Below are 13,015 nucleotides of genomic sequence, written 5' to 3' on the forward strand. Positions count from 1 at the left end.
ATTTGTTGATAGCAAACGATTGCGCTTTCCCTCATAAACTATACCCACTTCTGAAAATAGCCTCTCACTATATACACTATTGCTGGGAGACAATAGATAAATCTTAGCAAATTCTGTCAGGCTTGGATACTGTTTTGCGTTTGCTGACCTCCACTTGTATAGGTCTACCGTCCAATCTAGGCGAACAGTTTTCATATAAAAATCAATCTCATTTGCAATAGCACTTTTCTTCTCCACATTCTCATCATTTTGCATATTTTCTGTAGCGATTTCCTCAAAACAGTTCCAGAAACTGTCGTGTATTTCAATGGTTTTATCATTTTCATTGATATTTCTTTTCTTACAAAGTGGAGAAGAATCATCATCAGTACTAGTAGATTCATCAAACTCAAATTTTCAGAGCTTCTAATAGAACTTTTTGTTTTGCTCTTTGCGTTTGAACTAATCCCAGGAAACTGGTTTCGAAACGCAAGTCAAGAAAGTGTCAACCAGATATTTGTCATTCTCATCAAAGTTGAACCGTGTTTCAAGCTCAAATTGTGTTACTAATAGTCATAAGGACTATTAGTAACAATTTGATGTAACAATGAACATAATGAGTGTCGTGACATGATCTACTCACAAATGTGCCCGAGACGTCGCTACCGCACCCACCGCAATGAGAAAGGTCGTAACCTGTCAGCCGCAAAATGTACACATATTTTGCCGAATATTCGGCACTTCAGTAAAATCACTATTTGTGTCATCACTAGTAAAAACTATCTGTCATACTATTCATTTTAAAACTTGTTTTATGTTGACAAATGAATATGAGTAATCACCATGAAGACCAAGACATTGTTTCAGATGTTTGATCTATTTTTGCATTTTATAGATAAAAAACAGCTCTTCCTCGATCTATTCTTGCATAGCATCTTGAGTTTTGGTATATGACAGAAAGTGTTGGCCTTGTATATCAATTAACCTTTTACTTTTTAATTTTGAGAAGTCTGACAGTGCGAAATCTGGGCTTCAAGAAAAGTGTAGAAAAAGCCATAGCTTCATATTGTTGAGTATGTTTAGTTTGATTTTTTGTTATGGCAATGCAAGAAAAAAGGAGATTCTTTCTAGTCTTACTCTTAAATGTATCTCCAGTGCTCGTGAGAGTTTGCAATGGTTTCACGAAATTGGTTTCCTCCCTTTGTGCGTAATCTTCAAATATTAAAAATTCAATTACCGATTTTTGCTACTAAATGGAGGCAATTACATGTTTCTATCCTTGCATTTTGGAGAAGACTACTGTAGCAGACTTCATTTATTGATTAACAGTTGTACTTTACGACAGTGTTATTTTAAGCCATTATCATCTGATATCGGTTGAGCAGCTTATCGAAAGATTCGTTTAAATATCTCATTTTGACAAATTTAAATATTAATAGAGAGTAAATTAGTAAAATGAATTGATATCAAATTCAAACTCATGAAAACGAAACTAAAGGTGGCTTTAAAAATTAAAAATTGAATTTAATGGCTTCTTTAATTTGTTAAATTCCCATTTTTTAATGGCATATAAAAATGCACCCCATTTAAAAAAGTATTTAGCGCATTTAAGCCATCCTGTGTCTTTGGCACTCATTCCCAAGATTTTTTTACTGTTTGCCAATTTGAAAAAGTAAAATTAGAATATACACTTTTATTATTTATCGGAGAAAAAGTGAAGTTAAAACAAGTCATTTACAATTAAAAATATCATATACGAATACTGTTTCGATATAGCAAAAAACATTTTTACAGACAATTTAGTTAATTCACCCAAATTGCAAGTACGGATATTCATGGTTGCAGAGTATTTTGATCCTAAAATGTTTTTTGCCATGTGTGGGGTGATTTTTTTTTTTTTTTTTTCCCTAGTCTTTTTTTTTAGAGAGAAGTTTCATCTTACATGCCATACTTCGACATAGTTAAGTACTACTACTAAAAATTAAAATTAATTAGACTTTCTAAAATCATTCTGACTTTACAGGCACCGAATTGACGTTCAATTACAACTTGGATTGTAGAGGAAATGAAAAATCCAAGTGCACCTGCGGAGCTCCCATCTGCAGCGGTTACATAGGTGTTCGTCCCAAAGTAAGTCTGTAGATTTAGTATTTCTCCCTTTATGCCAAGGCAAAAATTTTATTATTTTTCGACACTCTCATTAATGAACACTGTTTGGCCAGACCGTCGCCGCTTCCCAAGACAAGAAGGCCAGAGAATCGGCGGGAAAGAGAAAGAAGAGGCGTTCTCAGGCCAGGAAGCACGAGGACGAATGCTTCCGGTGCGGAGAGGGAGGAGAGTTGGTCATGTGCGACAGAAAAAGCTGCCCCAAGTCATATCATCTAAATTGTCTAGCTTTAAGTAAGCCACCTTACGGTAAGTAAAGATCAGTCATGTTATTCGAAGCATGCAGTGCCATAATATCGTAGATGCAAAAAAAACAAACTTTTCGGGAGAGGTAAAAAAAAAAACACTTTTTCTAGCGAACCAATTCGTTTCAATTTTTACAATAAAAGTGGGTAGAAAAAATTTGCTGGATTACATATTCTCTGGAATATCGAAATGATGTAAAATAGGCCATAACGTTTTTAAGCGCCAAAAGTCGGGTTACTTCACTCCGGAGCTTTTAAACGTCACGGTTTCACATAAATTCGATTTGAAAATAGTCACGATATTTTGTTTTTTTGCAGCAGAAAACATTGCGTTTATAATTCATTTCTTCGATAAAACGTAATGGCATTGCACGCTTCACTTATCTCCGTGGTTTTAACGATTCAAAAGTAATTACCCGTCGCACAGGTCGCTGGGAATGCCCGTGGCACCATTGCGACGAATGTGGCAAGTCTTCCGTCGTCATGTGCTCGGAGTGTCCGAATTCCTTCTGCAAAGACCACGGCACCAAAGTCAACATTAGCAAAAAGGGGGACCACTTCATCTGCCACGAACACAAAGAAAACGCTTCGGCCGCCCCGCAAGACCGAAGCCCGGACGAAAACGAAAAGACTAATTGTTCGGTGTTACTTCTGGAGGCCGGCCACCGCCAAACCAACAACGTCGATCATCCGGAATCGTAATCACAAACCGCCACCATCCTCTTCCACAGAACTCAAAGTCGTTCCGGCGACCGTCAATTTTGATAATTACGCATCAAAACGGCGCGACCAACCAGGGTACAATTTTATCGGGTGGGGGAAAGAAGAAATATTTTAAGAATACAACTTACTTTTTTTTATTACAGAAAAAGTATTTCCCCTCTTCTTCCCGTTTTGCCCACCCGCCGCAAATTTTTCCAGCCCGCACCTTTAATTTCGTTAGCATTTTTTCCGAAGTGTTTACTCCAGGCGTTGCCCTCCTTTAGGGGGGAAAAATAAAACAAAAAGCCTATTCCGTTTCCGTGTTTCCACTGTAGCGTTACGTAATTTATAAGTGTTATTAAGTCTGTGTTTTTGATTACGCGGTCGAAAATACAGATAAAATATGCAAAATAATAATAATAACCATAAATAAAATATATTGTATATTTCTCGTTTTTCATTTTTTTCTTTTCTTTTTTTTGTGGGAAGCAATTAGTCGCGCGACGGGCATCCAAACAGAAGTGCAATGCGTATATATTGATACATGTGGCTGTTTCTTTTTCTACGGAAGTGTAAATAATTCGTCGAAATCCGCCGGTAGATTTCGCACGTGACCGTCATATTTTGTAAGATGGCCGTAACCTCTTTTTACACACGAGTATTATAAGAAAGTGATTGTTTTTTTTTCTTCTCCGGTCTCTTGTGTAACGTGTTTTGTGAAATTGTATAAGAAGGACCAAAACAAAAAAATATATATATATATGTCGACGACCGTTTATGCGTCTGGTATTTATTGAGTTTGAATATTCCCGTCATTGATGAGATTTTGATTTATAAAAAAATAATAAAAGAAAGAGAAAAAAAAATACCCGACGAAATTTCTATCTGTAAGATAAATAAAAGAGATAGAATATTGTTTATTCTCTTTAAAATTTTAATAAGTAAGAATATTTATTATATTGTAAAAGTGTCTTGACAGAATAAAAATTCTAATGAACTTTAAAAGTTCCCTCACCTCGAAATTTCACGCGTTGTTACCAGTATACCGAAAGACAATATTGGAACCGACCTATTGTTAAACAATTTGTTTAAATAAATGACAACGATTTCTGTAGATACAATTTAAACGAGAATTAGAATAATACAATTCAGAACCAATTTTTAAATTTAAAAAAAAAAAACATCTTAACGAAACGTAAATTGAAAAAATTAGTAACGAGTTGCGTAACTTTGCCGGCTGCTATGAGATTTAAAAATATCTCATTCTTAATCATAAATAAATAAAATTACATGTGGCACCATCTACTGGTGTATTGTAGACAAAGAACCCTTACGTAAGTTAACCTTTGTAGTTGTATAAATCAAACACTATAATATAAACATTAAAACGAAAACCGTATAAATTTTGGTTACTTCAGCCTACCTTTGTCGATACTCGGATGGGTTGTGACGGCCCCGCACGTGATGCAAGTTAACCTTAACGTCCGAAAGACTTCATACGATTTGTTAAAAAACCTTGTAAAAATGGCGGAATCGGATATATTGATAATAGTGACGGAAATCGTCGGGTTATGTGCATCTACTCTATATATTATATATAGCACACACATTAACAACATGAGCAAAATGTTCCATCACTGCACACTTTACAAATAAGTACTATAAATAGATACTGGACTCTGCCTGCATTACAGGTGGGAGATCCAGTTCCAGCAGCGAAACAAATAATTACGAACTCTGATAAATATAGACATTTGCGTAGCTGCACGTGTATCTGAGACCGCTAACACAAGATACGAACAGTAACAAAGTTTTATTCCTCCACGTAAGAACAAATATACGGGAGCAAGAACGCGTACACCTTGATTGCATCCAGGAGGAAAAATACAGAAATTCAAAGGCTTCTCCCGAAAGTTTCAATTGTCGGACCAATTGTGTGTGTCTCGTGCCCGTCTTCGTCTCCCGTCCTCGGATCGACATCTTCCCACCAACGGAAACCGACCTCATCGTCCCGGAGACGTCGAGGGAACTATCATTCGAGAACCAAGAACACTCCTCCATTGAGAATATCTCGGAAAGGAGAGGAAGACCCAGAGACCGCCGCCGACTTAAAACTTCCAAGATGGCGGAAATCGGGTAAGCTCCTTTCGTGTCAAATAAACGGTTTCTTGTAACCGTAAAGTCTGTCTCGGTCCCGATCGCCCACCTACGACCCTTCGTGACCCATCGACCCTCTTGACACATTTACACCCCCGTTGGCAACCTTACACTGCTGTCAGAAGTGCGATTTTAAACGCAGGATTTGCAAAAAATTGAGTCACACTATAGTTGAGGATGCCAACATCGAAATTTCGTCCCGAAATTGTGCTAAAAGTGGGTTGGAACGATGGATACCGAGACAGACACTTCGGCGCGAACTGGCATGCGGCACAATGAATAAATCGGTTGACGTGTGTCTGCTATCGCAATGACCGTTACACACGAAGTCTCGATACTTGTACTGTACCATTATTGGCCAAAAGAATAATATGCCTACCACAACGAAACTTTCTCGTGACTACCAGCCAATGGCCGACGAAGGTAGAAATTTCGTTTAAGAACCCAATTTGCGTTACCAACTAAATGCACCCTCTCCGGTTATTCGAAAAGCTGTCCAAGAAAAGGAGGACCCTCTAAGACCTTTATGGACCTTAGCTGATATGGAAATGGCCGAGTACGAGATGGAGTGTAACGAGTTAACATGGACCCAGATTTATTTTTATTTTTTAAATCTCTTTTAAATATAGATATAAGACGAAAATGGAAAAACCCCAACTCGACAGGACCGCCGAGGACGAAGAGTCTGAAGGTACTCCTTTCTCTTCCTCTACAACGGATCCGGCATTAACATCGTTATTACAATGTCCGGTGTGCTACGTGTCTCCTCTCATCTATCAGTGCGTGTCTGGACACCTGACCTGTTCCAACTATAAGAGAAGGGTCCACCGATGTCCCACGTGTCGAGGGTTCTTAGGAGAGTTTCGCAACATCGCCATCGAAAAGGTGGCGGAGGCTTCTGCCCTCCCCTGCCGATTCAAAGATAATGGCTGTCTCGTGGTACGAACTTTAACCAATCACCGTTTACTTTACTTTTAATACGTGAACGCTCATTGGTTAACTATTAACTCTAACTCTAACTCGTGTTGGTGACTACGGGGGCTAGCGTAATAGTCACCGTGGAGCCACAACTAGTCGGGGGACAAACTTTGTCCACTCGCAGGAGGATAATGAAGAGTCGTGGTTCCATTTCCTCCTGCTGGGTAGAAAGGGAATCTGTTCTACGTTACCTAAAAGAAAAAAAAATGTTCAAAAACTAAGGTAACTAGGAACCGGCAAGTGGCTAGAACAATCAACCCTTAAAGAAAAATCACGAAAATATAATATTGAGGGACGAAAGTAATCCTTTGTCCTTTCTTTGGTAGCGTCTGGAAAAATATCAAGAGGAACCCACCCCAATAGAAGTGGAGCTCCACCGGGGTTTCCGAAAACAACCGATTGGGATGACGATTTGGTCGCGAAGTTGACCTCTCCCGCGCCCTCCGAAAGGTTTCGAATTGCCACCAGGTTCCAATCAACGAGCGGAATCGGGGGGGGGAGTAAAACGTATAAAAACGCGCGATTCAAGGACCTGACGTCCTTGGATTGTAGTTCATTAATCCTGTAAATAGGTGCTTCACGGAAAGATCCTCGGAAGGTTTTCCGAGCGTTCGCTCTCCTGTTTTATCCGGACTCGCCGAGGTTTACCTTTTCTCCAGAGACTTTCGTCCGAAGCAGTGCCGCACCCGTCTATGTCAGCATCCATCATTTCGATCTGTGTTACTGTGAGGTCGCCGATCCTCGCGTAACGGCAGGATGTCCGATCGGTGACGGATCGTACGTATGTGGGAGCGTTAAATACGGAGACAACTCTCTCCAGTTACCCAGTTTGGCCGGATGGCCGAGCGGTCAAGGTGGCAGCCTACCGCTCTGGGGGACCCGGGATCGAATCCGAACGGGTCGAAAATCCCCAGGAATTTTTCGGGGGGTGGTCCGTTCGGATAGGTCGGGCCCCGTCCCTCACCACCCGGTCGCCCCATTGTGGGCCTGGCCGAACCCATAATGGGCCTTCTAATAGAGGCCCTCTAAGTGCCCACAAGGCGGAAAGAGTTAAAAAAAAAAAAGTTACCCAGTTTATTATAACCAAAAATTATCTTACAACAATAACACACTCTTACCTGTCGGCGGAGGTCTAATCTTCAGATTCCCATTTTCCGAGATGACGAAAGTAACATCGAAGGACCTCCCTCATAGGGGGGTCCTTCGATGTTACTTTTAGGAGTCGACGGCTCCGGCGCCGTGTAATAGGATGTTCGAAGAGGAGATGCCTACTCCAGTTTCGAGTTGGGGAGTGAGAATAATCCTTTCGAGTTAGGGGGGTAAGAGAATACAAGAGTCTGTACAGGTAATCAACAATAGCAACAACGATGGATTAAAACTAAAATTAGAGCAAAAAAGTCACGAACGGATACATTTCTTAAATATAGACATCCAATCGAAAGGAGATGGTATAACAACGGGTGTCTACATAAAACCAATACATAGTCCACTGTACTGTACAGTACATTCCGGCTAACTCGAATCATCCCTACGGATACAAACTGTCCGCTTTTCGTGCACTCATTAGAAGAGCGTATTCATATTGCTCTAATGTACTAGACATTACATTACATTAATTAAAAGAGTAAAGATGTTGTCTGTATGTGCACAGACTTTACCTCTAAGAAATTAGAAGAGGAAGTGATAGTAAGTAGGGAGGGAAAGAAAATAGGAAAAGATTGAAGGGAAGTGTCGTATCATTGAGCGTCTGCATCATAATTGTTGAACAAGTAAAAATACAGTTACAAGACAAAATATGTATAGTGATACAGTATAAAAACAAACATGACAAGTTTGCGCATGTAGGAGAGTGTGTACAGCAAAGGGGAGGGTATCAGACGCAATGTTTTAACAAATATTTGAGGCTCTGAACAGGTCCGAACCTCACTGAAATTCGCGTTAAAATCATTTATTTTTAAGGAAAAAAATTATCTTTTTAGAGAAAAAAAAATAGAAGTTAGAAATAGTTTTTCTTAATGAAAACGACGCGAACTTTTAAACAACAGAACAATGGAGAACGAAGATCGTCTATGGGAATCGAATTAAACTTCGATTTTGACCTCTCCCGCGCCCCCGAAAGGTTTCCCAGATTGGGTTGGCAAAGAGATAAAACATTACAAAATTTAACATTAAAAACATTGAAGAACCTAGTAGATATAAACCCAATGGGTCTAATTTGCATATGAACAGTACAGTCAAATCGCGGGTTGAACAAATTGGGCGAGTAGCCGGCCTACCTTAAACGATATCAGCCAGTCTATCATTGGTCTAGATGTGAGATGTGGCCGTGTCACCCATCTCGCTGGCTAATGGAATTCGTGGGCCTGAGTTTTTTTTGCGTTGCGTATGAAATTTTTCATTTTTGTCCATAGTTTTTTGTTATCGAGAATATCAGCAGGATTGGGGGGGGGCAGTTGAGTCCCGTTTGGAGACGTTCTTTTAAGAGTTCTGCACGTTCTTGGTTGTATTTGTTGCAGCCGAAGAGAAAATGTAGCGCATCGTCTAATGTACTGGACAGGAAATTAATTGAATCGAAGAAACAGCTTCAAACTTGGAATATAAAAAGAGTACAGTAGAAGGACTACTTAGAAGATATGGAGGCAAAAACTAAGAACCCGAAATATCAAGAACATGGTAAAACAAGTGTCGGACAAAAACCACTCCAAAACAGACTTCAAAAGAACTCATAATGTGTATAGTATTCTCAGCAATAATAAAAACATGCTTAAAAAAGAGGAAAAGCGGGCGTATATAAAATTCTATTTGAAAATCAACAATTAGGAATTGTTAATTATTGTACATTTATATCTGGCAACACTTGTAAAATTGTTACTCGTCAAGTGTGGTCTGGTTGTAAAGTTGTAAAGAAGTTCTGTTAGTTATTAAAGTTAAGTGTTAAAAGAATAAAACGAAAGGAAAGGTAATGTTTTATTTTTTATCTTAACAGGAATTAAGAAAGAGTATATTAAAGTCACAAGAAGGAATTTAGGGTGTACTATAGATTACCACCTATGGAATTTCGGGACTTTGATTACATATTTGAACTCGGGGGATAGAGAAGAGTTCAACGGTACCCTATTTTTGGACCGGAGACGAAAAATAAAAAAGTTATCATACTTTTTAAGTTACCATACTTTTTTAATGCTTTCACGAAGACGGCACCATAGTTGCTAGTACTGCCGTCTTGCGGTAAAGTCTGCAAACCATGACGCCCGACTACGGTCATCTCCAGGAGGGTTAAACACGCGATACGAGAGCGGAGCGACGCGACTTCCGATCATCGCGCGATCGCTATTTCGGTTAATGTTACTTACAGCAGCTAACATGGCGGCCGTTTCCACTGTTCGTGCTCCCGACTGACCTCCCGGAGGGGAGCTGCCGGCAGGCCACCATGTGCTAAACGTCACTAGTTATCGATTCACGGTAGTTCTTGAACAAAGTAAAAAAAGGGGGAAAGTCTACTAAAGGCAATTTTAACGGCAAGCGACGCGACTCCCGATCGCGATAGCGAGACCGACTTAGCGGAGAGAGCGACGCGACTCCCTATCATCGATCGCTGGAAAAAAGTATGATAACTTTTTTATTTTTCGTCTCCGGTCCAAAAGTAGGGTATCGTTGAACTCGTCTCGGTCCCCTCAGTTCAGAAATATACTCAAAGTCCCAAAATTCCATAGGTGGTAATCTATAGTATCCCGGAATTTAGCTATTAGACTTATGGAGCACAAATATGAAATTAATAAAGGGCACTGCAACGCAGTTTTGTGAAGTATGGCGCAAGCGGAGGACTCTGTAAATAAATGAAATGAACCGACTATCTTCTTCCCCATCATTAGCATTGCACGAAGAAAAAATTGAGGATGGTCGTATTAATGCAATGCCATGGATGCTGATGGACTAGCTCCTGCATGGAAATTCTACATAAGAGAAAAATTAAAATATAAAAATTCGGTTAGTGTTACCTATGGTGCCAAAATGGCGGCTCGTCTCTGATTCAAGGACACAGAAGAAAGAAAACAGTGGGGATGCACGTTCTAACCTATTCTAATAATTTTGTTGGTAATAATTATGGTAATTTATTAGACTAGACTAGGTTAGGTTAGGTTAGAACGTGCGTCCCCACTGTTTTCTTTCTTCTGTTTCCTTGAATCAGACAAGCTGCCATTTTGGCACCATAGGTAACGTTAACCAAAAATTCTTAGCCCGCACCTGCCCTTATACTTGGAGGTATTTTTTGTGTATTTTATTTTATTATGTTATTTATACATTTAGTTTTATTATTATATTATTCATTTGTTAATTTATCTAATATTTATATTTTAAATTTAAATGTGAAAATGTTCGGACGTTCTGTCAAGTTTTCAAAAATACGTTCGAATTTCGGTTACACTTGGAAATGGCCTATTTGTATTAGGTCGAAAACGTTAGTGTTTTGATTAATAAACGTATCTTAGCAAGAAGGGTGTATTGATGGTTTGTTAAGTGTTTAAAGCCGTGTTGTATATTTAGCATTATTTAACTACAGTTTCATTTTTATTTAAGACAAGAAATGGTTTGGACTTAGTAATTGTAGAAATAATAGACCGGATGAGACCGAATCAACACTACACCAAATATAAACGAGAAAGAAAGCTGTCTTGTCGGGCAACTCGCCATAGAGTGATTTTACATAATGAGATTTTTACGAGTGCTCATATCTGTTAAAAAGTTTGTTAATTTAAGTACTGTAGTTTTCAAATACACCGGATAATGTAGTTTAAATTTAGGCGTTCGAATTCAGCCTAGCCAGTAGTTCACAAGGAACGTAGAAATACAGTACAGTACGTAGATCCAAAATATAATTAATACAATCATTATATTTAAAGATACTGCAATGGTGGTGCCGACAATTCCAGATACTCAACAACATCCTTTGCGGTGAAGATAGATTTATTACGTTCTGATATTAAGAGAGAATTGAACACTTGAAATGCAGTTTTTCTGTAGACTAATATCTAATAACTACACACAGAAACTTTTCTTGTTTGCTTTTATTTTATCCAAAATGGTTGCCACCAAATATATTATATCACACGTTACGATAAACGTGTATAAAATTCAATTGTTTTCATTCGAATCGGAGATGTTTGCGATGATCCGCTGACAAATTGTACGATAATTTGATACATTTTTCAACTTTAGTAATCCCGAAAACACAGAATGCAGAGTCGTAGCCATCTGCAAATAAAAAGATATAGACGTTGTTACTAATATAAGTCTAATTGTTTAATTGATGTATGTCGGTGGGTTTTCAAATTTCGCAACAATGCGTAATAAGTCACTAATGTTTTGAATTTCGGGTAATTTGGAAAATAAATTACTATAAAATAATGATAAATGCCATAGTTTGATTCTGTGCTTTGTATTTTTACTAATATATACAACATTAAATAATGGAATGTGCAAGTGTAATAGACAATATTGACACGTGGTTAAGTAACAATAGTTTCAATTTGATAGAACTAAGAACAAATTTTATTTTTCCCAAGTGGGTTTAATTCAGGAAAAAGTTATAATTCACAGGAAAAAATGAAGTAAAAAGCCAAAATATTGTTCTAATATTCGAAAATGCACAACGGTTTAATTTTTGTTGTGGTCAATTCAGTAGTTGTATGTTTGAAAATGATAAATTATTACAACAAATCTCGCTGTAAATTTAAAATAAATATTGGTTTAAAATGTGACTGTACTGCAAAAGCAGATACTTTCAGAATATGGTTGAGTCACCAGTGGACGAGTGAATAAAATCTCCACAAACTCACGATAAAAACCCCCGAACATTGTTACCACTATTTAGAGATTTTATCGTAAGTTTGCGGGTTAGCCACATGATTTCTGGATTTTATTCGCCACCCTAACACTTAAATAAGAACCATTTTCCCAGAGAAAGTCCTCCAAGAACTGCACAATTGCAATCTGCATTTGTGGCACTGCAATTGTGCGGTGCCTTATTCCATCGATATGTTTATTTGGTTACTGCAACCTGACTCACGCAGGCAATCTGCCGAAAGAAATAAATCGGGAGAACTTTTATGGAAAACTATCCTCTATTTAGATGTTACAAACGTAAAGAAAACACGAAAAACTGTTCGTTGCCAGCCCGTTGGCCAAGCGGCCGGATGGCCGAGCGGTCAAGGTTAGCAGCCTGCCGCCCTGGGGGACCCGGGATCGAGTCCGGACGGGTCGAAAATCCCCAGGAATTTTTCGGGGGGTGGTCCGTCCGGATATGTCGGTCCCCGTCCCTCACCATCAGGCCTCCTTATTGTGGGCCTAGCCGAACCCATAATGGGCTTGCTATAAGAGGCCCTCTTAGTGCCCACTGGGCGGAAAGAATTACAAAAAAAAAGCCCGTTGGCCAGGCGCGAACGGATTTTTAAAACTATTTTCGCCCTGTTGGCACTAAAACGGTCTTTCTTTAACAAGTCCATTATGAGTTAGGCCAGGCTCACGATGGGGCGACCGGGTGGTGAGGGACAAAGCCCTATATATCCGGATAGGCCATCCCTTAAAAATCCCCAGAAATTTTTCCACCCGATTCCGGGTTCCCAGGGCGGTAGGCTGCCACCTTAACTGCTCGGCTATTCGGCCGTCGTGTTCGGCGGATTTATCCACCGGGCTATTAGTGAGCCTTATTCCATCGAATTCAATTTAAGAATATTTCAAAAAGGAAGATTCAAAAGAATATTTCAAGAATGTAGCTATTGTCGCACGTC

General features: G+C 39.0%; 2 protein-coding genes across 2 annotated transcripts in view; both read left to right on the forward strand.

The window, feature by feature from the left end:
• NSD (Nuclear receptor binding SET domain protein) overlaps window positions 1-3,870 on the forward strand; it is a 51,845-nt gene extending 47,975 nt beyond the window's left edge. Inside the window, 3 exon segments of the mRNA XM_067276823.1 lie at window positions 2,003-2,109; window positions 2,202-2,394; window positions 2,818-3,870. Of these exon segments, the coding sequence (XP_067132924.1) occupies window positions 2,003-2,109; window positions 2,202-2,394; window positions 2,818-3,092 (575 nt within the window). The 3' untranslated portion in view covers window positions 3,093-3,870.
• Window positions 3,871-5,214: 1,344 nt separating this feature from the next.
• Window positions 5,215-6,227, forward strand: LOC136980631 (E3 ubiquitin-protein ligase Siah1-like). The gene is made up of 2 exons (XM_067276770.1): window positions 5,215-5,228; window positions 5,879-6,227. Exons 1-2 carry the CDS (start codon window positions 5,215-5,217, stop codon window positions 6,225-6,227), a joined length of 363 nt encoding a protein of 120 aa, XP_067132871.1.
• The last annotated feature ends 6,788 nt before the right edge of the window (window positions 6,228-13,015 follow it).

The sequence above is a fragment of the Centruroides vittatus genome, unplaced genomic scaffold, assembly GCF_030686945.1.
Source record: "Centruroides vittatus isolate TY-2023 unplaced genomic scaffold, ASM3068694v2 contig_717, whole genome shotgun sequence".
NCBI classification, from domain to species: domain Eukaryota; kingdom Metazoa; phylum Arthropoda; class Arachnida; order Scorpiones; family Buthidae; genus Centruroides; species Centruroides vittatus.